The sequence below is a fragment of the Euprymna scolopes genome, chromosome 4, assembly GCF_053919585.1.
Source record: "Euprymna scolopes isolate OS-2025 chromosome 4, ASM5391958v1, whole genome shotgun sequence".
In the NCBI taxonomy this organism is placed as follows: Eukaryota; Metazoa; Mollusca; class Cephalopoda; order Sepiida; family Sepiolidae; genus Euprymna; species Euprymna scolopes.
The window spans coordinates 11094161-11120132 of NC_136485.1; the positions used below are offsets into that span (position 1 = coordinate 11094161).

At 36.2% G+C, this 25972-nt stretch overlaps 1 protein-coding gene across 1 annotated transcript; it reads right to left on the reverse strand.

Moving 5' to 3' along the window:
- Positions 1–9584: 9584 nt before the first annotated feature.
- On the reverse strand, positions 9585–21454 carry LOC145266262 (uncharacterized). The gene is made up of 4 exons (XM_080121824.1): positions 19930–21454; positions 17887–19614; positions 17031–17246; positions 9585–9631 (listed from the first exon to the last, which is right to left on the reverse strand). The coding sequence occupies exons 1-4, from the start codon at positions 21452–21454 to the stop codon at positions 9585–9587; spliced, it is 3516 nt and encodes a 1171-aa protein (XP_079977950.1).
- Between the last annotated feature and the right edge of the window lie 4518 nt (positions 21455–25972).

Consider the following 25972-nt stretch of genomic DNA (forward strand, 5'->3'; position numbering starts at 1 on the left):
TAGGCTGTCTGAATGTTGCACACACCGACAGACACAAACACACGCAGACATGAACGCTAAATATATATATATATATATATATATGTATATATATATATATATATATATATATATATATATATATATATATATATATATCGTAATTTGATAATGATGTTTAATTTTTAAGAAATATGGTATAATAAATTATGGGGCGTTCGTTCCATAAATTGGAAATATGTCACAAAGTGTAACATTTTGTTTTTAATATAGATCCACAGAATATTGTGACAAGTGTTTCAGTATGAACAGTTATAGTATAATAAAATCTGGAGTTTATCAATTTTATTTTAACTATCATCATATTTTGCTTTGGATTTGATACCCCCAAATTAAACCCAAATTTACAACCTTCGTTTTCATAACCTATCATCCTTTCATAAATCAAAGTCCATTTTCTGTAAGCTGTTTTTGAACCCAGTCAACGACAGACACTTTTGCTTGTGTATATATATATATATATATATATATATATATATATATATATATATATATACATACATATATATACATATATATATATATACATATATATATACATATATATATACATATATATATATATATATATATATATATATATATATAATGTGTGCATAATGTTTAGATCGGAGACCATCATCATGTCAGGTAAATTCCTGATTCGTTCAGTTATGTACGGTGAAACAGGGTATTTATATAGGGGCACTAAATCTTTGGTAAATTCGCTTCATCAACAGTTGTTTAATATTGAGGTGTGCCTTGTGTCATGTGGCATATGGAAAGGACCAGTGCTCTTATCTCCGCTGGGCTTTCCTGAGGCTACTATTCTTGTAGATGAAAGGTCAGCTGCTGCTTTACTTGCGTCGCATATCTGGTGCATAACCACTTGTTCAGCTCCCATTATGTAAACTGAGACTCTTAAAACATGATGACCGTAAAAATAATACGCAAAAACCAGAGTTATACTCAAACCAAACAAACTTGGCTCCTCCATTTACAAACCTCCGTGGGCTTATAACTAATTTAGATGTTGAAGCATTTCTCCTAGTTAATACCCGGGATATCTTAGCACTTAATGAGACTAACCTGCACTCCTCCACCCCTCTAACTACTTTAATATGCCTGGATATCTCTACCTCTCCATTGAGTACGGATTTGGAGTCTGAGAAACAAACCCAGAATCGGACGATCAAGCGTTTTTGTGATTTAGACTAATCATGCAACATAACATTAGCAGCTATATTTTCTCTACCGCTCTCTCTGTCAATCCAGGACTTCAGCATCATAAACAAAGGATCCGAGAGCACAGATACAGCACCCTCATTAACAGTAGCGCACATGTGCATGTATTTGGATTCTCTAGGTACACAGATGCGGCTGGATGCACAATACATAAATTTTCTATGTCTCCTGCCCCATCAGAGATGGTTAAGTTTCTAACCTTTTTCCTAAACCAGCAAGAACAACACGCATCACTTTAAGATATGTTTCTGACTATAGTTCCCTATGCTTGTATAACGAATGCTCACAGCCAACTTTGGAACGCTGATTATGCAGTGATAATGGTTGAAACCTCCCTAAACTCTAGAGCGAAAACTGAAGAGCGACTGACTAAAGCAACGAAATATTATAAAAGGCTTGACTGGGAACAAATCAGACATATTATCAGAGATGCAAATGAGGAAATATTTTTTCTTCCTACTTAACAATGCGAAATTTAGAAACAAGAAATGGTTTAAAACATCAGCTGAAGCACATGTCCCCATAAGATTGAACTCACTAAAAAACGAATCGAAGCTCAGAGGTTAGGAACACGTGATGTCTTCAAAATCTCGAACAATGTAATAAATAATACACGATCAACAATTCCCCACTATCGAACAATGATAGGATTATTTGCACATCGACCGAGAAGCAACCATGTTTGCCTTCAATTCTACACTGGGCCCTGCTAACCACTCCCTCCTTGAAATTCCTTTTCGGGAAGACGTATCACAAGACGATCTAAAAATTACACAGTCTCAGGTACATGATATCATAAAAAATCTTGACCCTTCACAATCATGTGGACCTGATCTCATCCAAGGTGTGCTATTAAAAATGTTTTTCCGAAGTAGCTCCAGTTCTCTCACAACTTTACACAAACGGCTTAATGAATGTTGCTTTTATGAATGCTGGAAAAGTGCTTCTCTGTTATCAGTATTCAAGAATTCTGGCGAAAGAACTGACCCAGCAAACGATCGCCCCTCCCACATTTCGCCAAAATATTTTAATACATCATTAACCAAGCTCGTCCATCACCTTACAGATGCAAAAGCTCTGACAAAGCTAGAATATGGATTTAGGCAAGCCCGTTCCACAGCAGATATCTTGAATTTATTATCTGAACGTACATACCAGTCACTGGACAGGACAGAGGAGAATAGGCCGGTAGCTCTAGATATATCTAAGGCATTTGACAGAGGATTGCATGAAGGTCTACTCAGGACAATCAGATCATACGTTATCACTGGATGAATACTCAACATTATTAAATTCCATCTATATAAGAAAAAATATAGGTTGTCTACGACGGTCCTACATCTTAAAAATATAAATGTGGGAGTACTTCAGGTGCCTATCCTTGGACCTTTATTATTCCTTAATAAATTACCTCCCTGACAAAATGTATTTTCCTGTCGTGCCTAAGGAAATGGCAGAAACACTAAAGCGAGAACACTATTCTTTAGTTAAATTGAAAGAAAAATGGATGATCACATTCAATGCTGCCAAGACTTAACTTGTTTCCTTCAATAACTACAAGAAACCTTCTCTACCACCAATAGCAATGGCCAAATGCTCATTATCTTAAAACACTTCTTTTAAACTTCTTGGCCTTACGTTCACAGGAAACATGAGTAGGAACAATTTTATGGAGAATATGAGAAGGGCCGCTGCGAAGAAGGTAGGCTCTTGCTAGAAAACTACTTACGCCTGAAAGTATACTGTAACTCTACAAGGCCACTATTCGCCCATGTATGGAGTATTTTTGTCATATTGGGGTTGGTTCATCTTTTACTAGTCTCGCTCTTTGACAAGGTTCAAAAGATAGTCGACAACCTGATAGGTCCTAAACTGTCATACAAGCTTCAGCCTCTGTCCCATCTCTCTGCCTGCTCTACACATATTTTAATGTTGAATGCTCTGAGTAACTGCAAGACATTGCGCTCTCGCCGATGTAAATACCCCCGACAAATCCCACCCCTACACAGTGGAGAAGCCGAGATGTAAGAGAGCTTTCTACTCCAGTACTTTCTTCCCCGAATATGCTAGACTTTGGAATTTCTTTCCAGGCCCATGCTTCTCAAACTGCACTGACATACTTTAGGTCAAGTGTAACGTGAATAGACATATGGCTGCCCAATTCAGTAGATTGCACCCCTGTAAATTTGGTACCTGATACATCAAAGTGACAGTATGTATTGTTTAGGGTGAAAATATAATAACAAAAATATTAAAAGTAATTTAACTTTTTTTTTGCAATAATAAAAAAAGGGGGATAGTAATTTTTAAGGTTGATAATACACCAACACATACTCGATATAGGTATTTTTATTTCAGAATTCCACTGTTTTGTACAAAACTGAGAACCACTATACAATGTAAATCATATGTATTTTATTATATCAGCAGATACACCAGCAATAATGACATGTGTCATGTTTTTCAGCTTTGACATATGGAAACAAAAAAAAACCTCGGTCCATTACGAAGTTGAAAGGTGTCATCTTAATGCCCTTTAGACTTGCTATTTATTCAAGCAAGCATTGTGAGTGATATTTTATTAAGCGTCAATCGACGTAAAACAAACACTTTAGTAACCACGGGACACATTGTGAAGTGCAACACATTTTCACTTAAGAACATGTCATCTCTGTGGTCGACGTTATATTTCTCGGATTATGTTTTCTTTCATTTCATTTTCCCTAACGCCACTAAATTTGCCTCTTGCTTGTATTATAAACACATTATAAATAATATATTAAATGGATTAGCTTGAAAAAATTATCCTCATAGAATTATGAATTTTGATTCTAAAAGAGTATTTTTTAAATAAAGTTTTGTCATATCTTCACTTTTAATATCACTAAAAACAGCGAATTTTGCTATATTTAATTGTTTATAGAACGTTGTATATAAGATGGCAAAAAGCAAATTATCACGTTTTGTCTTATTCTAATTCAACATAGGCTGAGCAGCTGTTGAAACAAATCGCCATATATACTAATCGCCTTGCTAAGGAACTACTACTGAACGCATAGTACAGTCGTAAATTAATAGATTTCGTTACGAGTGTCTGAAAGATTTTTAACACAATAAATGAATTTCCTTAGTGCACAACAACCTCAGAACACCAATTCAAAAACTTGCTTTTGAAGAAGACGTGCCATATACAATTTTCTACACTAAAGAGAGATTTGAAATACAAAACAACTTGATAAATGTGTGCCTTAAGAATTACACGATTACTAAAAGAAACGCGGTTATGAAAAATCGTCTTCCTATTCACGCTTAAGGAACGGCATTTTCTCGACCGGAGTTTTACTTGCTATAACCTGTACATTTATGACGACAACTGGTCACGCTGAACTGAGATGTTAGGATCCGATGAAACTTCAAGCATTTTCCGGAGCCGAAGTTTCACTAACAAAAGATCATGCTCGCTGTTTAATGGTATTCGACCGGTGTCATCTATTACTTTTTTTTAATGCAGGAAAAACGAGGACTGCCAGCAAATGGATTACATGCATTAGAAACTCGAAAAAAACGGCATTTATCATGAGAATATGCCCAGTTATCCTCGACAATGCCCGTGCGTACGTTGCTAAACCGACCTTGCAGGGGGTCGAACAAATTTTGCTACAGAATTCAGCTTCATCTGATATGATCTCTAGACCTCTCCCCATCCAACTACACGTTTTAAAAGCAACTTGAACATTTTCTGCGTAGGGAATGCTCAAAAAGTGTAAGCAATATTAAATTTAAATTACTTCATTGCCACCAGCACGTAAGTGTCTTTTTAGCATACTTGCATAAATAGAATTGTTTTAAGCTAGGAAAATGTGTTGCTTCCGATGATGCTTATTGTAGTTATTTTTGTTTCTTTTAGCAGAGATATGTTTATGTAAATTAAAGTTAACATCTGCAAGAAATCTCCTGTCGAGATGACCTGCACAATCACAATACTTTAATCATAAAATGTGCATATGTGCATATAAACCCGTTTCTTTGTGTGTGCTGTTTACGGGAGGGGCGTAGGTATCTAGTGTCCTGACCTAATTAAAGTCGAGGTTAAATGAGTGTTTCATGTTGGAGAGAAATAGCGAACAGCAGTGTTCACAGGATATACTTTACTCTATAATAGCGATACAAAACAATTTTAAAACTAAAAATAACAATATAAAATAAACAAATAAAATATACATACATATATATAAATTAGCATATATATATATATATATATATATATTGTGTACAGAAAGTTGTTAGTTGAGACAGATCATTGGTACCGTCGGTTTCAAGCCCGATAATAAGGCCCGTTTAAGGTATCCTTATCAAGCTCTCTTCAGCCAATATTCGTCTATCTTATAACCGGAAGTGTGAAGTATATATACCTCGCCCATATTTCCCTTAGAATATATTTCAACGGGTGCCCCACACTGACGGCCAGTATGCAAGTATCCTAGAACTTCCTCACAAATTGCCCTGAACTATGTTCAGCTTCTCTTCTGTCCTCACATATATATTCCAACAACTATGTTGTATCAATTAACATACAAATGATGTGTAATAAGTCCTCAGATGTATCTCTCCGTCGTACACTATATCCATACTCTATGTCAGATAGGGATATCTTCCGTACATTTATACTAGATCTACTTCTTCATTCCATGTTTAAAAGGGGTGTGTTTTCTATAGTATCAGCTCTGATGGAATGATTTATTGTACATATAGTCCTTTGCCTAACCTTGAAAAAGTTCCAGAAAAAACTTAACAGTCAACCGTAGTTCTCACCAGAATTGGCTGCTATCATTGCACAAATATATCACTTTTTGCATTGCTTCAAACGTAATAAATATTCTCAGATTAAAACAGCTTTATGGGCTGAAAGCAACCACTGTAAAAAAACGTAATAGAGAACGCGAGATAGGTGTATGCTCAGTCCATCAAGTTCTAAGCAGCTGAACAGCGGTTTGGTTTCCACCAGTTTTGGCAAATAGCAAACAGAGTCCTGTACAGAAGCATGTGCTCTAGCCTAACCATCATCATTGACCTGAGGAAATCTCGTCAGCATCCGACATATTCAATGTCACTGCCAAGAAAGTTCCAGCTAACCCACAATATTTCCTACTGCATGGTAAACGCACTATGTGACATACACATATATGTACGTAATGTTGCAAAGTTATTCAAGAAGTTTGATTCTAGTAAAGCAACTGGCCTCAACGCCATTCCAAGTATAGTGCTCAAAAAGCTTCAACCAGAAAAAGCGTGTATATTTACAGAGCTGCTTTAGAGTTCTCATGGAGAAATGCTTCCCATCACACTAGAAACTCTCATCAGTAGACCTTCTATTAAAGAAGTCATGTAATCGGTTACCTCTCACCTCTCTCTCTCTCTCTTTCTCTCTCTCGCTCAGTACAACCAAATACGTCCCCTGGACATAATGAGTAAGCTGCTGGAATTAAATAGAGATGTTGTCAACCTTCTAAGCAAATATAACCGTCTTAGTTACATGCAATACGGTTTCCGTACCGCTAGATCTACATGTGTACTTAAAGTTATATCTAATATAATAAGATTAGCGAATCCCTCGACAGAAATTTACTTTGCAGGGCAGATGCTATTGAATATCTAAGGCTTCTGAAAGGACGTTGGAGAAATGTTTACTTCACAATTCTCCAGCTATACTGTAACTGGGAATATATTCTCAATTATTACATTTCTCTCTGATAAGTTCATAAGAGAAGTAGTTGCTGAACCGAAATCAGAATTTCATAGTATTCATGCGGGAGTACCTCATCAGTTCATCCTGAGTCCAGATATTTTCCTGATCTACATTAATGATCTTCAACATCACATCCTTACATCACTTGTAGACATATATGCTGATGACACTAACATCCATAGTAGCACATCAAAGAGGATAAACGACCAAGTTCTCACTGGTTGTCTCTACTCCGATCTTTAGCACGTGGTAGAAATGGAAATAGGGGGCAGGTCACTTTTAATACATCTAAAACCAAGCTTCTATCTTTAAATATCATCGCTCTGGCCCTTATCTGGCATCAATTGAAATGAATTCTCTAGTCTTTTGGGGTGATTTGGCAAGCTTTTCGGCTTGACTTTTACTATTGATCTGAAACAGAGCACACACGCCCAATCCGTTGCCAACGTCGCTGCAAAATTGTGGGATCCTTCTCTCGGTACAGTGGCTATCTCACTTCTGATACAAATTGCTACCTATATAAAAGTCAGGTATGTCCAAGGATTGTGTACTGTATCCACATTTTGGCAATCGTTACTAGAAAGAATTATACTGATTTGATAGTATTCAAAATATACTTCGTAGCCTAGTAAAGGTAACCTTTTTCTCTACTTTACAACCTCTTTTATACAGAAGAGATGTTGCGAATTTGTCTCTATTTATCCTTATTTTCATGGAAAGTGCTCGTCTTAGCTCCAATCTATAATCCCCTTTTCTGCAAACATTAACGAGAAACATTCGTCTAACTGAAAACGCTATCAACAATTTCCCATACTCTTTATCTGTTCCTAAAGCTAAACGTAGTGTTAGAAATTTCAGAATGCAAGGGCGATAACTGATGGATTTTCCAATCTGCGATTATTTCGACTAATGATATTGCATTGTTCAGTTACTGCGGAGGATTCAGGAATTGGCGGGTTTATTTTGTTTCTTAAATAAGATTTCAATTCTGCGTCGAGCAAAGCTGACGCATGTTATCTCGCTCCGTGCCTAATGAACTAAGGCAGGGTTCTATCCCATTTGTTATCTCCGCTCACTTAAATGCGGATACAAGCCTGGGGTTAAAGTGTTCTATGTATTAATTACTTCATTATCATTGCCATCAGGGGGGCATACTATTTTATGACCATCGATCGCAATGTGCGTTTTTCTTATTGACCAGTCTGGAAGGATTTCTGAACCCTCAACCATTTCTACGAGCGGCCGATTCTACCAGCATCTTCCACAAGAAGTAAACTACATTCGCCTTTCAAGGCATGAACTACCCGGCATTTGGTTGAAGCTAAAGAGGGCACTCTTTTGCAATATGGACTCATTTTTACCTTCTTGTAAATAAACTTATTCTTGGAATTTTAGGTGAGCCTTGTTACTTTTCTGTGTCTTTTTCATTCTGTCAAAGGCAAAAACGAGTAAGAGAATTTCTTACACCGTTTTTATTGCAAAAGACATCCTCCCCCCTTCACTTTTTTTCTTATGAGTAATAACGTTCTTATTGCATGAGATTTCGATTCCTCCCCACATTATTTTGGATTTTGGCCCTTCATTGTGTCGCCTTTAAAAATATTTAATATTCATTATTGTATTTCATTTGTAATGGTCCTTGAAAGACCATGTGCCTTGGAAAAACATAATATATTGAATCTTCATTTTCATATAAAATTGTAATGGTCCATAAAAGAACTTATTCATTGAAAAATAAATATTATTTCATGTAAATTGTGACTGAAGTTCATTTAAAAAAACATATTATTTCATGTAAATTGTAAACTGAAATTTTAATTCTTAAAAAAAATACCTTTCAAATATTTTACGATTATTGTAATTGTTTGAATAATGTATGGAAAGCCAATATATTAATCCTTGAATTTATAATTGTTTCATTGTTGAAATGTGTTATCGTAATGTCGGTCTGAACTTTTCTTATGGGTTTACATTCCTTGTTCATTGAGTGTTTTGAATTTTGTTGACGTAACCCCCTTTAGATAATAGTTGTTCTCGTCGGAAAATATTTTTCGCCCCCTTTGCTTTTATTTCCCCACTTGGGAACGGCCATTTCTTTCTCGTGTCGTGTCCTTCGAACATGGCATATTCAAATCTTGTTGGTCGAATAGAGGCTAAAAAGTTTCGTATAACGGCTTCTTTGGATTGGATGAACGAGAGAGGAGGTGGCGGTTGTATAAATAATTTTTCTTCCGATATCGAGAAACGGTTGTTTGCAGTTGACGATTTATTAGATCAGTTAATTTTCAAGTCCCCAGATGATGAAAAATATTTAATCTGTCGTGATTTCGAAATGTTTAAGGCGGGAGTCCACGACAAACTGGCTGAGCTCCAGCCGGAGATTGAGAAATCAAGGGATATTTTTCCCATGAAAATGGAGTTGGAGTGCCCCCCTTTAGTGGTGATCCAACTCCCAATAAGTTTGAATTCCGTGGGTTAATAAGGAAATTGTAATTGTGTACCGCGAACATGAAAAATGCAGATAAATTATTATTGCTAAAATCCAAATTATCAGGAGAGGCGTTTAATATTATTTCTAGGTGTGGTGTGATTCCCGAGAATTACGAAGCAGCTTTGGAGTGTCTGAAGGAAAAATATTTAAATCCTTCAGAAATTATGAATAAAATATTCGATGACATTATTCCACAACCAGACCATTTTTCGTCTTTGAGGGATATCAGAATCCTCGTCCAGCGAGTAAAACTTGAACTGACGGAGATGGATAATTCCTTTGGCACGGGTTTTCTTACAGATAAATCCACCTCAGGAATATTAATAGCTCATATTCTGTTCGCTTAATTTCCGAACGGTGTTCGCAGAGAAATAATGAATAAATCCTGTGAACGGTTTCTTTTTTTAAGTCTATTTTAACGTATACGTTTGACGTTATAGACATAATAATGGCGACGCCATTAAATGCGTCAAGGCGGAAAATTTCCCGCCAAACATGTCGGGTTCGTTGAATGCTGGAACCCTCGTGGCGAAGAATTCGAAGCCAAAACAAATCAAGTCCTTTCAGAGTAATAATAACTCTAAGTCTTTCGTCAAAACTGGCGAAAATAAATATTGTAAATTGTGTCAGGTTTATGGTCACCTCACAAGAGTTTGTTCTAAATTTCCAAATTCGGAATCTAAAATTATTCGAGCGGAAGAATTAAGATTATGTCTCCGGTGCTTCGGTGAGCACTCAGAGTCCAGTTGCAGAGGGATTAAGGGGTTCCCCTTTCCTTGCAGTAATTGTGGTCTAAAAAACAATTATTCCTTAATGTGTCCTAAAGGCTCTAGGTCCTTTGTGGGGCGCACTTTTATGGCGGATTAAGACAAGAGTATTAGTCCTGTACTCAAGATATCTATAAAGGTTAAAGGGCACCCGGTTTGTTTTTTCTGTCTGATAGATACGGGTAGCCAAAAATCCTCTTTGTTCTAAAATAATTCTGGACTGGTTGATTCACAACCGTAATCTAAATCATGAGACGGTACAAATGTCCATCCATACCCTTGTGGGGAATAAGTCCTTACATCTTTCAGAGCTGGAAGTGTCTATTAAATTTGGACATCAGCGTCCATTTTATAATTCTGCTTTGTTTGCTGAAAATTTGAAATTGAAATTTAATGTAAACAGATTGGACGAGATTACGTCGAATTTAACTGAAAAGGGGTATAAGTTTTACACTGTTATTCTGAACTAAATGGTTCTAACATTCTCGGTATCATTTACCTGGATCTTATTCCTAGAATTCATAATCTCAGTTTAATTAAGTGCTTGGGAGGTTCCGCTTGGAAACTCCCCAATTATATAATTCCCTTCGGTGAGGGGTAAAGTTTTATAAACAAATATGATAAGGCTGTGGAAAAATTGCCAGCCTTCGATAAAGTTATTAAAACAATCCCTATGTGTCAGTCATATTTAATTGATAGTGTATTAAAGCCAGTAGCATCTTCCGAGGATGTGCTGCAACCTTTTTGACGGTCCTGCTGTTGAACGTGGAGTAGAAAAGTGTTTTTCTCTGGACTCCATAGGTAACGAGGAGGCCAACCACGTGTCTTCAATTGATAAAGAAAAAATAAATGCCTTCGAAGAGGCTATAGTTCTCAAGGAAGGAAAATATTACGTCGAGCTGCCTTGGAAGCATGACAAGCTTCTTAAGGTGGGGCCCATTTATGTGCCTTCACTGCGAATAATGCATATGGTGGTCCAGTCCTTGGAAGGAAACGATGATTTACAGGTCTTCAAAGAATACGAAGACTGCGGAATTATCGAACCTTATTATGGAACTTATAAGAATTATAAATGTGTTCCCATCGGCCAGTAAATAAAAAAGGTCTGGGAATAACTACAAACATCCGCCCTGTTTTCAATTGTTCGTTGAAACGTAAAGGTAGCATTTCAATTAACGACGCTGCTTATTCTGGTATAAACATAGCTGCATTGTTGCTAGATATTCTACTAGCTTTCCGAAAAGAAAAATACGTGCTTTTGGGCGATTTGCGCAAAGTTTCTTACAGATCAGGTTAAAATCTATTGAAGATAAAAATAGATTTCGTTTTTTCCTCAAGGTAGATGGCAAATTGTGCGCCTACCGACTTATAACTATTATATTTTGGTTCAAACCCAGCCCTTTTATATAAAGCTATATACTTAAGCATCATGCAAAAAAAAATATGAAGCCGATTTAGCTTCACATTCGATTTCCAATAATTTCTATGTCGACAACTTAGTTACTACTAATAGTGACCGAGACACTCTAACCCATGTGTATAATAAAGTCCGCGACAAACTCGGAGAAGCGGGGTTTGAACTCCAATCCTCCAACTCAAATTGCACGAGCATACAAAATAAAATGATGGAAGACGGTACTATCTCGTCTCCTTCCCCCACCTTTGAAAAGGGGATGGGGTATCAATATTCTGTTGAAAAGGATACCGTTAAACTCGCTCAATCTGTAATAGATGACAATGCCAATACCAAACGCAAGATATTTTCTCAAGTCTCAAGTCTATATGATCCATTATCTTTACTTCTTCCTGTCACCGTGCAGGGGAAGATTATTATTAGTCAACTATGGAAAAAAGAGTTGTTTTGGGATCAACAAATCCCTGAAGAAGTTAAGGCCACGTGGAAAGCACATGCCAACGAGCTGAATGGTATAGTGGACTTTGAATTTCCTAGATGTACTCTCCTAGCGGGATCCCCTGTTGAATATTTTTGCTTTAGCGATGCTTCTAAGCACGCTTATGGGTTTTCCGTGTATGCGAAACAAGGTGCTCAGTGTTCCTTGATATTCGCCAAGGTAAAAGTGGCACCCATCAAGGGGAAATCACTACCTGTTTTGGAATTATTAGCTATATTTCTAGCGTTTAAAGTTATTCCACAAGTTTTGGGTGCTCTAGCGCCCATCAATATCAACTCCTTTTTTGTCGTGTCAGACGCTCAAGTAGCCCTGTCATGGATTTTGAATGGGAAGGCTGCGAGAAAAAATACATTCATTGAAAATCGCGTGTCAGACATTAATAAGTTCATTGAAAACATTAAATTTAAATAAGGGATAAACCCTAAATTTAGATATGTTCCTTCGTCGGATAATCCAGGTGATCTTTTAATCAGAGTTATTACTGCCTCTAAGTTCAACAATTTTTCAAATTTTGGAGGTGCGGACCAGACTGGCTTAATCAAGCTGAAATCGGCTTGCTTACGTCCCCCATGCCTTGTCTTAACAATGTGTACAGGAAGATGGTAACATGTATGTTCTCGGACGAAACTGCTTCTAACAAAAACTACTTGCCAATTAAAATATCTGATTTTTCCTTTTCCTCATTAACTAAGGCTATTAATGTCTTAGAAGAAGTTGTGAGATTCGGTGGTAAATTACGTCACCGATAGACTGACACCGCCAAGAGAGCTAAATTGTTGGTCTTCTCTCATTTACAAAGGGAAGCCTTTCCCACAGAACTTGCTTATTTGCAACAACCCTCCAATAGGGCTGCTCCTCCAAGAGTTACGACCCTTGGGTTATTCCTAGATAGGGAGGGACTGATACGGACTCAAGGGCGTATTAAGAACTCCGAGGTTTTTTCCATATGGAGTGAAAGTTCCTATATTGTTAGGAAAAAATACCCACCTGCCCAAATTGGTCATTATTGAAGCTCACTAGAATTGTTGTCACATGGGAGCAAATTCAACCCTTAGCAAGGTGAGGCTATCGGGTTTTTGGATCCCCCAAGGCAGACAGGCAGTGAAGTCGGTTCTCCCTGACTGTGTTATATGTAAGATAATTAATTCTCTACCGTACAAAGCACCTTCTGGGTCTCAACTGCCTTCTTATAGAGTAAATTTTGTCCGGCCCTTCAAATGTGTAGGGGTGGATTTTACTGGACATTTTCTGTAAAAAACAATAATGAGGATGTCAAAATGTACATCCTACTGTTTACTTGCATGAGTTTACGTGCCATACACTTGGAATTGGTACCGGACATGAGCGAAAGATCTTTGTTGTTAGCGTTCGTTAAGTTCACCAACTTATTTGGTGTATTAACTCATATGTATTCCGACAATACTAAATATTTCATAGCGTCGGGTATTATATTATCAGACATATTTGTTTCTGATGAATTTAGAGAACATTTCCAATCCACTACTATTGTTCATTATACAATTCTCTTGTACTCTGCATGGCATGGTGGAGTATGGGAGATATTAATTAAAACTGCGAAACAGTGTCTTTCAAAGTTGTTGGGTAGGAGGAGGGTCGGTTATTTCGACTTCCTAACCGCCCTTTCAGATGTGCAAAAGGCTATAAATGATAGGCCACTAACATTTATTTCAGCTCCCAACCATTTTTTGCAGACAGGATATCATCCCCGCCTGCTTATCAATCTTAGCGGTTCAGAGGATCCTTGTCCAGAACCTTCAAATAGAAATTCGCTCTTACTTTCCCTTGAAATGAGGGATGAACTTGTCAGTAGATTTAAACGTATTTGGCTTAATGACTACTTGCTCTCAATTAGAAATTACAGAAAATGAAACCTCTAAAATATCAGAGGGTGAAATTGTTCTTATCAAAGCTCCTAATAAGCCCCTGTCCTTCTGGGGGTTGGGTAAGGTTGTAAAATTATTGGTCGGAAAGGACAACAGGGTTCGTTCAGCCTCAGTGCTGAAAGACGGGTCTGTCCAAATTCATTCCTTAAAAAAATATTTATCCTTTAGAGATAAAACATAATCCTGAACCTGCATTAGCAGAATTTGCAGAAGAAGGAGGCCCCTTCATTTACCCTACATGTTCAGTCGCCAACGACGGAACAACACCTATGTTGTGTTGTGACTCGTGCAACGATTGGAACCATTTTGGTTGTGTCGGAGTCGACCAACAGGTTACCGCTGAAGATTGGGTGCGTCCGGATTGTGCGGACATAACACCAAGTTTATAATTCTATATTCCTTTCATAGACTCATCAGTAGAGTCATACCTTGTATTACTAATAAATTCTTTGTTTGCCAGATCGTTATAAGTCCGGATTGACAATAGACACACATTGAATTTAATTGCTATTATTGTGTTAATATTAAGTCCTTTGGGACAACATTTCATTGTAATAACTTGTCCAAATAGGCGACAATCCTTAATTTCCCGATAAAAAAGAAAGAAATGAGTATCCATTTCTTTTTCTTCCTTCCTTTGGCAGTTTGTTAGAAATTTCAGAATGTAAGGGCGATAACTCATGGATTTTCCAATCACGCGATTATTTCGACCAATGATATTGCATTGTTAAGTTGCTGCGGAGTGTAGTTCTTTTTTGTAAGGTTGACACACTTTCAGATATTTCTTGAGTTTTTAACAGTAATTTTATCTTGTCCAATGTATTCATTGCCATGACATGATGGATACTATACCAGGTTTTTAACCTTTAGTTTGTGGGTTCGATTCATGACTATTCCTAATTTTGTTTCCTTTTAATTTCATTTTTGTCCAATCCAATCTGAAGGAGGTGGGTGGTATACCCTGCGTTGTACAGTTAATTTTAAGACTCCCTCGCACATGTATGTAACGCAAAGGGTTTTTCCGTGACGCATTTCGCATTGTTTTCCTTCTGGGAAACGTTTTGTAATCCTGTTGTTTATATATTTTTCCTGCTGGGAAAAGTTTATTCTTATAATCTGTGGAACAAAGAATCAATCAGACTGTCTTTGTGTGTCGGTGTATATAAGAAGGTGATTTTAGATACCAGGGGCTATATCATGTGTTGACCATGTATTTTTAAGTATTTTACTTTCTACTTCCCTTCCCCTCTGGTGGAAGGAAACTTTTGTTTTATGGTGGCTCAGAAGGTGGGCTGAGCACTCTCCCCACAAAGGTGGGATGGGTAATTTTTTTATTTATTTGGTTGACTGGAGTGCAGGCTGCGCACTCCCCAAAAGGTGGGAGCCGGGGAACTTCTCCCAGAAGGGGGCTCTGGAAGGCTTCCCTCTACCCATATTTTTTTTTTTTTTTTGCGTAAGGTTGATCTCTTTCCGGAGGGAGTAAGCGGAACCGACAGGGGGGGGGAGATCAACCATACAAAAGGATATCCCTCGTTTAGGGGAAAAAAGGCTCCCTGGCCTCCCCTCCCGCTTCTGAGGGGAGAAGTTTCCCCGGCTCCCACTTTGGGAGTGAGGGAGTACTTAGTCCGCCCCAAGGCAAATAGTCTTACTGTCTGCCGTATATAAAAAGACGATTTTAGCTTGTCAGGCGGTATGCCCTGCGTTGAATATTTCTCCTCCACCTGTTGACCTTCCCTCCCTGAAGGAGGGAGCCGTGCTACGCAGATTAGGGAAGGGCTAAAGGGGTGATTTGCTTTTTTTTTATCCCTCGCTATAGGGAGGTGACAGTCATCCGACCAACGAAGGAGATGGGACAGGGAGCCCTCTCTCTCCTGCCTTAGGGAGGGGGTAGTTTTCTTTTTAAGTGTACCCAGAGGGGAGTTGGGCAACCTTCCTGCACTGGGGGGGAATCAGGACCTTATTCGCATGGAGGAAATGCAGACCTGAAGTGAATTTCGGTGTAGTGTACACCTGTGTTTATGAGACCGGCTGGCTATAGCTATTGATCTCTTTATCTTTTTAAGTTTCGGCATGTGTTGATGCGTATAACAAGAGTATTCTAGCTTCCAAGGGTGTATACCCTTCGTTGACCATTTATATTTAAGAGTTTTCCTTGCTCCTTCCCTGCCCCAGAATGGTAGGGGGGCTCTAGCCCCCTGTAGGGCGGGGGGCTTTCTTTTTTGGTTATGTGGGGGAGCCTTACCTCTACTCCACTTTAGGTGGTAGTTCTTTTTTGTAAGTTTGACATACTTTCAGATATTTCTTGAGTTTTTAACATTAAATGTATATTGTCCAATGTATTCATTGCCATGGCATGATGGATACTGTACCAGATTTTTAAACTTTAGTTTGTGGGTTCGATTCATTTTTGTCCAATCCAATCTGAAGGAGGATGGTGGTATACCTTGCTTTGTACAGTTATTTTTAAGACTCGCTCGCACATGTATGTAACGCAAAGGGTTTTTCCATGGCGCATTCTGCATTCTATTCCTTCTGGGCAAAGTTTCGTAATCATCTTTATATATTTTTCCTTCAGGGAAAAGTTTCGTAATCATGTTGTTTATATATTTTTCCTTCAGGGAAAAGTTTCGTAATCATGTTTATATATTTATGCTTCATCTTAATGCTTCAGAATATACAATATTTTTGTTTTTTTTTATCTGGTACCAGAATGAAGAGTACATCAGGGTGTCCAACTCTTGATAGGCCAACACATAGCTGTCCATGAGAAAATACTGGTTTTGACAGGTTGAGCCCAACAACTTTTAGTGACTGTCCTTGTGATTTGTTTATTGTCATTGCAAAACTTGGCTTGACAGGAAATTGCAGCCTTTCAAACTCAAATGGCAATTCTTGTGGTCTCATTAGGAATTTTGGGAATGAAGCAGTGTACTCCTGCATACTTACCTGACATAAGTGTTGCTTCCAGTACATGAGGCATCATATTCTTTATGGTTAGCCTTGTGCCATTGCAGAGTTTCGGTGGATCGAGATTGCGAAGTAACATGATTGGTGCTCCAAGTTTTAGAAACAGACTATGTGGAGGCGTTCCTGCTGGTTCAAGACTATTAAGAAACTCAGTCGGATAATTTGTTACTTCGTCCTGTGAACAGATTGTATCAACTGAATTGTATAATATGATTTCTCCAGGTAATCTATTCAACAGCCTGCTATTTATTTCATTTACAGATTCATTCTTTGCTGCTAAAATTGCACGGCTACTTAGCCAATTGATATCCGTATGCAAATTATGGAAAAACTCTCATTATAAATTCCTCTTCTGTTTTAATTGTTTGAAAAGGTAACTGAATCTGGTTATAGGAGTCCTTGTCCAGAAGTCCATTACCCACTTGCAAAAGTTTAGTAGCAAAGTCACCAACAGCATCATCAGCATGTAAATGTACTCGCATGTTTAGTGTTAAACTCATTGTTTTAATATGATGCCATAAATAGGAGTTTTTGAGACATGCATTCATTTGATCAGCTCTGGTTCCTCGAGGAACAATTGGAAGGGTTTGTCTGAAATCACCAGCAAAAACCAAAGTCACTCAACCCATTATTTGTGTGTTATCTTTTAGGTCCTGTAGTGTAGAATCTACTGCTTCCATAGCTTTTTTGTGACTCATTGTTGCTTCATCCCAGATTATTAATTTACAGTTTTGCAGTAGTTTAGCCTTTGCTGAATCTTTTTTAATATTACACAATGGTTTTTCCTATCGAGTAAGGTCCAATGGGAGAGAAAACATAGAGTGAGCAGTTCTACCACCATCTAAAAGTGTTGCTGCAATTCCACTGGATGCCACTGCAAGGGCAATATTGTTTGTGAGACGAACTTTTGCAAGGAGCAGATTTAACAGGAAAGTTTTGCCAGTTCCACCTGGGGCATCAATAAAGAATGTCGTTCCGTGATCATGATGAATGCTTTCCAAGATGCTCTCGTAAATATTCTTCTGCTCGTCCACAAGTCGAGGTTCATTTTCCTGAATGAATTGGTCATAGGCATCATAGTCATAAGTCTCTTGCTGTATTCTGTGGTTTACATTCATAATATCCGCAGGCTCTGGCATTCCACAATTCGTTAACGTACGGTTAAGTGCTTGGACTCGACGGGATAGGTCAGCAAGAGATAGATTAAATATCTCGGACGAAAATGCAATTGCCATATTCTCATTTCGCATTTGGGCTTCATGAAGAAAATCTTCGGACATATCAGTTTTAAATTCATTCCAGAGCAAATGTGGTTGTTCAATCTCAAAGGCTGTAAGCATAATGTCAAATAATTGTCTAATTTGATTGGCGATTTGTGATACTGATGTTTCTTGTAAAGTTTTCCGCCAGTGTTCATCGTCTTTCAAAAGTCCACGTACAGCACATGCTTCTTGGTATGTTGTACACAGTCCAACTTCAAAGCGTCGGAGATCCTCAAAAGATGTTGGTCCACGAATAGTATGGAGAAGCAATCGTAAATAAAAGCATTCTCTGTTATTAGGATGCACAATATAAACACGGCCAATGGCGTCAGATGCTTTGATGTCATGACCTGGCACTATTTGTCCTTGCTTACGACGAACCCACTTTTTTTGCTTACTCCAGGTATAATATGTAGGAATTTCAGTATACATGAGAGATCTAGCGAAATCATCTTCTTGGTATAGTTTGAAAAATGCAGTTAAGGTTGTTTCCGCTGGTGTCTGCCCCAAATTATGTGCAGTCTCTTCATTGAAATAAACTCTCTGTCCATTCTCAACATGTACTGCTAAATGTACAACGGTTGGACATCGTTGGTGGATTCCAAATCCAAAGATCCTCCATATTGCTTCATTACTCGAGATGTATCTTCCTGTTTGATAAAACTTCATTTCATCCCTTGAACCCTCGTCACCAATACTGAAAGTTGCCATGCCACTACCCTTGTTTATGTATTTTGTTATGTACTTAAGGGATTTGATGGAGTTGCAAAATTCCACATTAATATGTGCCTTCAGAATTTTACATAAGAAACTATTATAAGGCACTATCCATCGATTGTCTACGGTTGTTATTTGTCCTCTAACAACTAAGGTTGTTGATTCGCCTCCATTTTCTGGTGAACGTCTGCGAGAAAGAGGATAGCTATTATTGTCAGTCTGTGTTTCTCCAATAAAAGGCTTTGGATATCTTCTGGAGCATTTACGATCTTCCATACAGGGTGACACTGGATGTATGACTCCACATGGTCCATGGATTAATTGAGTTTTTATTATTTCGAAAAGTTCTGGATCCGTAGTTTCATTTGGCAGTTCAGCCCAAATTATTTTGTCTATGTCATCAGCATTAATATTATCTTTACACCAAATCAGCGTGTGAGAGTGCGGAAGGCCTCTCTTTTGCAACTCAATCGTAGTTATATAAGCACTAAGTTCACCAAAAATTCGTCCTTCTTTGAGAAGGCAGAGGAGTTTCTTTTGTGTTTCATGGAACACTCGAGCAATCAAATCATGGCGATCCTTGGCTTTTTGATGTGGAAAAAGTTCATTAATAATTTCATTCTACTTTGGATTACATGTGAATGTGATGAAAAGATCAGCTCGTCCAAATTTTCTTACATACGTCATTGCATCTTGAGTCCATTGTTGCATATATCGTGGTCCTCCTGTGTAACTGGAAGGCAAGATAACTGGTTGTCCAATATTTCTCGGGTCACCATCACAATTCATAGCATCTTGCAGATGGATATATTCTTTCACCCTTAATTTTTTTTAATTTTTTCGTATGAAATGTAATCTTTCAGTTTCTATTTTTGCATGCATATCCACCATGAACTGACTGGTCACTTCTTTTAAAGATAACACATGATTGAATCCATCTCGCACCATAGAATGAAATGCATAGAAACACTTAGATGTTACAGATCGAGTTGTATTGAGACCTGTTTGTGGATTCCTCTGCCACAGCTGAAAATGATATCCATCTTGTCCATTCCAGAACATAAGTGGGTATTGGAGTGCATCATAAGCTCTATGAGTTTCTGGAATACGACGCAGTTGTCCACTTCTTAATTGCAAAACAATGTCCCTGTATTCATGTTGTTCACCCACCATTATGATTGCAACTTCATCGGCCGTAGGTGCATTGTATCTCCGTGCATGTTCTGATGGTGGATGTTTGTCTGCTTTGATGATGACCTTATGATTACGACTATGTTGAATCTGTTCAATTGCATATTTCAAAATTCCAACATATCTATGGTGTTGGTGAAGCATGTTCTGCAAACCCATGATAATCTCCAAGTTCAATCCACCTTGCACATTTGTGCATCTTTGCTGTGCTTCTGATTCGTTGCCACCCATAAAATAAACCTGCACAAATTCATGAGAATGTCCGGGTAATGGAAGCAGATCACCCATCAAGTGATAACACTGACCTTGTATTTTGTAAGTGGTAAAGAATCCAAAGTCCGTAACATTTCTAGAAGCTCCAAAAGATGTCATTTGAAAGGCAGAGTTGTATTTTAGAAGACTTTTTCTGAATTGTTTCGCTTTTGTTGTATCCTGTGTCAGTAAAGTTTTCAGAACTTCTGGAGGATCTTGTATTTTTGGCAAATTGATTTTACCTCCCAAGCAACACACACCAGGTCTTTCAGCAATCCATTTTTTGGCACCACAATGTCCACAAATGTTGTCCATTTCCCCAATCATTACTTTTGGGTCAGTGTTATAATGTTTCTCTGCATCATAAAAAAATGCTTCCATCAGCCAATTAATATGTCTCTCGTGTCTTAGATTCGTTGTGCGTGTTGACTGATAGGTTCGATCAACCATTCTCCTACTCTGTTGTATTTCTTGTGTCTCTTGTGATCTCACTTTTTCCATGTGACTGCTATTAGCCATTAGACGAATTTCTCTTTCGTCTTCAGTTTCATGTTCTCTCATTGCAGCAATGCGGCTGCTATTAGCCATTAGTCGAATTTCTCTTTCGTCTTCAGTTTCATTTTCTCTCATTGCAGCACTGCGGCTGCTAGTAGCCATTAGTCGAAGTTCTGTTTCGTCTTCAGTTTCATTTTCTCTCATTGCAGCAATGCGGCTGCTATTAGCCATTAGTCGAATTTCTGTTTCGTCTTCAGTTTCATTTTCTCTTATTGTAGCCATGCGACTACTGCTAGCAGTCAAACGTGTTTGTCTGTCGGCCACACTTTCATGTTCTCTTTTGTTTGGCATCCTGATTCGATTAAACATCAAGCGTTCTTCTCGAGCTTCTGCACTTTCTTCCGACCGCCTTCGTTTCTGTTCACGCGCTGCTGCTGCTGCTGCTGCTGCTCTTCCATATGATGATGCTGGTGATATCCTAAGCATTTTCTTGTTTTTTTTTTCAATATAAAAACGTATCTTATAAGAAATGTACGTTAAATAATACAATAATAAAATTGAAATGTAGCAACAAAATTGTTAACGTAAAAAGCAAAGTCAAATAAACAAATAAAATCTTATAATAGAAATGCTTATATATTTGTAACTGTTTCTATTCAAGTCGGCAAAGATTGTGCAAACTGCAACGAAAAAGGAAAAATTGTATAAATGTTTAGTAGAATGCATTAGCAAATGTGGGAGAGGGGTACATTTTTTTATAGGATGCTTAAAATGAATATCACATGTAAATATAGTGCAGATAAGTAGTTTTCATAAAATAAATATATTTCTTTACTGCGAATAATAATTTTAATGTGTAAATTAAACATAAAATGATAACATACTTTCTGGCCACCAAGTTGGGGGGGGGGGGAATTATGGTATTATGGGCTGAAAGTATTTTTTATTTGTTTCAATTAAACGAAGGTCTCAATTGGTTTGTTATTGAAACCGAAGTGTTGTCATGTGGTGAATATTTAAAAATGTAATTTTTAATTCTGTATGTTCTAAGAATATTTAATAAAGTTTACTGTAAAATCCGAGAAATTAAAAAATAAATGTTGCCAGAAACATTTTTTTTATATTTTGGAATTTCTGCCTTTTAGTTACCGTTTGTAACTTGAATGTAACTTATCCATAACAATCCATCCGAATTAATAACAAATTAATTTTTTAGTGAGTTTGTGAACTGAAAACGAATTTTAAAGCATTTAAACTGTCGAATGTAACTATCTGTTTTTATTACAATGTTAGAGAACGGTTTTTCGATTTAAATGTTTTTTTATTAAAAACCAGAGAATCATAATCGGTGTTCAAATAGAGGTTCTTAGGGGAATGTTATACTAACAATTTTATTATAAATAAAAGAGATTAATTGTTTGTGTAAAAGAGTGTATGAATGTTACGTGACAGTAAATCATTTGAAGTTTAACAACAAATTTATAATAAAGATTATTTTCATTTTTAACGGTAATTTGGTTTTCATTATAAAGTCTACACTCAATTTAAAAAGCAAATAAAGTATATATAATATAAAAAAGCAGTCAATATCTATTAATGCTGGGTAAAAAAATAGTATTATGAAGTCATCACAATGATAATTATAAAAATATATTATTAATTACTGACATGAAAAAAACATGATTGAGTTTGTGTAATGGAAACGAATTTTAAAGCATGTAAACTGTCGAATGTAACTATCTGTTTTTTTTAACAATCTTAGAGAACGGTTTTTCGAATTAAATTATTTTGTTCGATTAGAACTTCTAATTATAAGCAAAATGTTATACTAAAAGTTTTATTATAAACAAAAGACTTTATTATTTGTGAAACGGAAAAAGTCAATATCTATTAATGCTGGGGAAAAAATATATTATAAAGTCATCACAATAAAAATAGGGTTTGTATTACTGTACACATAGATTCGAAAAAGTTGTCAAAAAACAAATATGTAACAAATAAATGTTATCAAAGGCAAGATAAGTTACTTTTCTGCTAAACTGGATATATTTTCAGTGTTTTTATTCAATGTAACATCTTTATTCAGCTCGAAAAACATGCAGTGTTTACCGATGTATTCGAAAATTCAAGATGGCGTTTCAACCCCTAATTATGGAAAAGGTGCTATAAATAAAAAAAACTATACAAAATACTATCAAAGACCCGCCGAATATATGTCAACCTATGTCACGGTAACATATATTTAGCGAGTTTTTGACAGTATTTTATCCAGTTTTTTTTTCGAGCTGATTAAACATGTTACATTGAATAAAAACACGAAAAGTATATCCAGTTTGGTTGAAAAGTAACTTATCTTGCCTTTGATAACATTTATTTGTTATATATTTCTTTTTGGACAACTTTTTCGAATCTATGTGTACAGTAATACAAACCCCACAAAATATTTATTAAAAAAAAAGGTTCATTCTATACGGTTTTGATCATCCGTAGATAAAACGTCACTTCCGGCAAATGGTTTTGTAAACAACGGGTAACGAAAGTTAACCATAACCCGTTTTACTTACACAAAAATCATTGAAATGGCGCGAATGATATTCAAACATAAAGATTATTTTTATTTATTTATTTTTGTTTTATTTGGTTTTCATTATGAAGTCTACAGTTACGAATTTGAAAGCATTTAAACTGTCGAATAGATCTGTTTTTCGAATTAAATGTTATAATAAAAGTTATTTTTTTGTTTTGCTTTGGTTTTCATTATAAAGTCTACACTTACAAATTCGAAAGCATTTAAACTGTCGAAGAGATCGGTATTTCGAATTAAATGAATTGTAAGCGAAATAGATACGGGAAAGTTGTCACAAAACAAATATATAACAGAACGATTAAACGAAAAGTATATCCAGTTTGGTAGAAAAGTAACTTATCTTGCCTTTGATAACATTTATTTGTTATATATTTCTTTTTGGACAACTTTTTCGAATCTATGTGTACAGTAATACAAACCCCACAAAAGTTAACCATAACCCGTTTTACTTACACGAAAATCATTGAAATGGCGCGAATGATATTCAAACATAAAGATTAATTTTATTTATTTATTTTTGTTTTATTTGGTTTTCATTATGAAGTCTACACTTACGAATTTGAAAGCATTTAAACTGTCGAAGAGATCTGTTTTTCGAATTAAATGAATTGTAAGCGAAATAGATTCGAAAAAGTTGTCAGAAAAAAATATATATATAACAGAATGGTAAAAGTTGATATTTATTAATACAGTAGAAACGTTATACTTACAAAGGAATTTGTAAGCATTTAAACTGTCGAAGAGATCTGTTTTTCGAATTAAATGTTATATAAAAATTTTTTTTTTGTTTTTTTTTGTTTTGGTTTTCCTTATAAAGTCTACACTTACGAATTCGAAAGCATTTAAACTGTCGAAGAGATCGGTATTTCGAATTAAATGAATTGTAAGCGAAATAGATTCGATAAAGTTGTCAGAAAACAAATATATAACAGAACGGTAAAAGTCAATATTTATTAATACAGTAAAAACGTTATACTTACAAAGGAATTTGTAAGCATTTAAACTGTCGAGGAGATCTGTTTTTCGAATTAAATGTTATAATAACAGTTTTTTGTTTTTTTTTTTGTTTTGGTTTTCCTTATAAAGTCTAGACTTACGAATGCGAAAGCATTTAAACTGTCGAAGAGATCGGTATTTCGAATTAAATGAATTGTAAGCGAAATAGATTCGATAAAGTTGTCAGAAAACAAATATATAACAGAACGGTAAAAGTCAATATTTATTAATACAGTAAAAACGTTATACTTACAAATTAATCTGAAAGCATTTAAAGTGTCGAAGAGATCTGTTTTTCGAATTAAATGTTATAATAAAAGTTTTTGTTTTGTTTTGGTTTTCCTTATAAAGTCTAGACTTACGAATTCGAAAGCATTCAAACTGTTGAATGTTTACATCGCTAAACGCTGGATTGTTTTCGAGGAAAATAAACATATTACATTGAATGTAAACACGAAAAATACATCCAGGTTGGTAGAAAAGTAAGTTATCTTGCCTTTGATAACATTTGTTTACATTAATAGAAACAAAAAAAATCAAATCGATGAGCACGCGGCCTTTTCCCCCACACAAAAGCGGTTCCATTCATAAACAAACTCGTATAAAAGTAATTTTCGTGTATGCAAGCGCCCTCATACTGATACCCCCCTCCCCCTTACAGTTTAACAAAAAAAATGTCTAAAGCCTTGTTTACATGATAAACTATAGCAAAGAGGAAAGTGATCTTCGGCGGTAAAAAAACTTAAAGCAAAAATAAAAATATTTTCCCTACGTCAATGTTCGTGTAATTTTGGGAATCTGAGTTTTTAAATGCGATAAATCTGTTGGTAATAACGGTTTGACTCGAAAACTAATATTTAACTATGTTATAGTATCAATTACTCCTCGAAGGCAGCTTTAATGTACCTCAGCGCAGCCGACATTTTACTGAGCTGACGTCACGTCACGTGACACCTAATGAATAACGTTAAAATGACAGGTTTTTTGGGGCCCCCCTGGGAGAAAACTGATCAGTTGACCCACTTCTAATGGTTTGTTTGACGTGATATTTCGATATTTGTCATCCGGGTGATCAAGGTTTAATCTGATACCAAATTTGTCAACTTTGGTTGTGTCTGTCAAAAGTTTTAGCGTTACAAACAAACATACATACATACATACATACATACATACGCACAAACGTTTGAGATTTATATATATAGATGTAAATGTTATTGATTTTCACAGCAAGAATTCAAAGTCATCAGTAAAAATATATTAGATAAAATGATCTTGTAGAAAATAAGATTAAGACGAATGGTTGGCTTAGAAATCAGTTAGAATTTTTAGAGTGGGGCAAAACTAAATTACGTAAACGGGTATTTAGAGAGTTTTAGATGTGATAAGCCTTAAAAAGATGTGTTTTTTTAGCATTTTGTTTC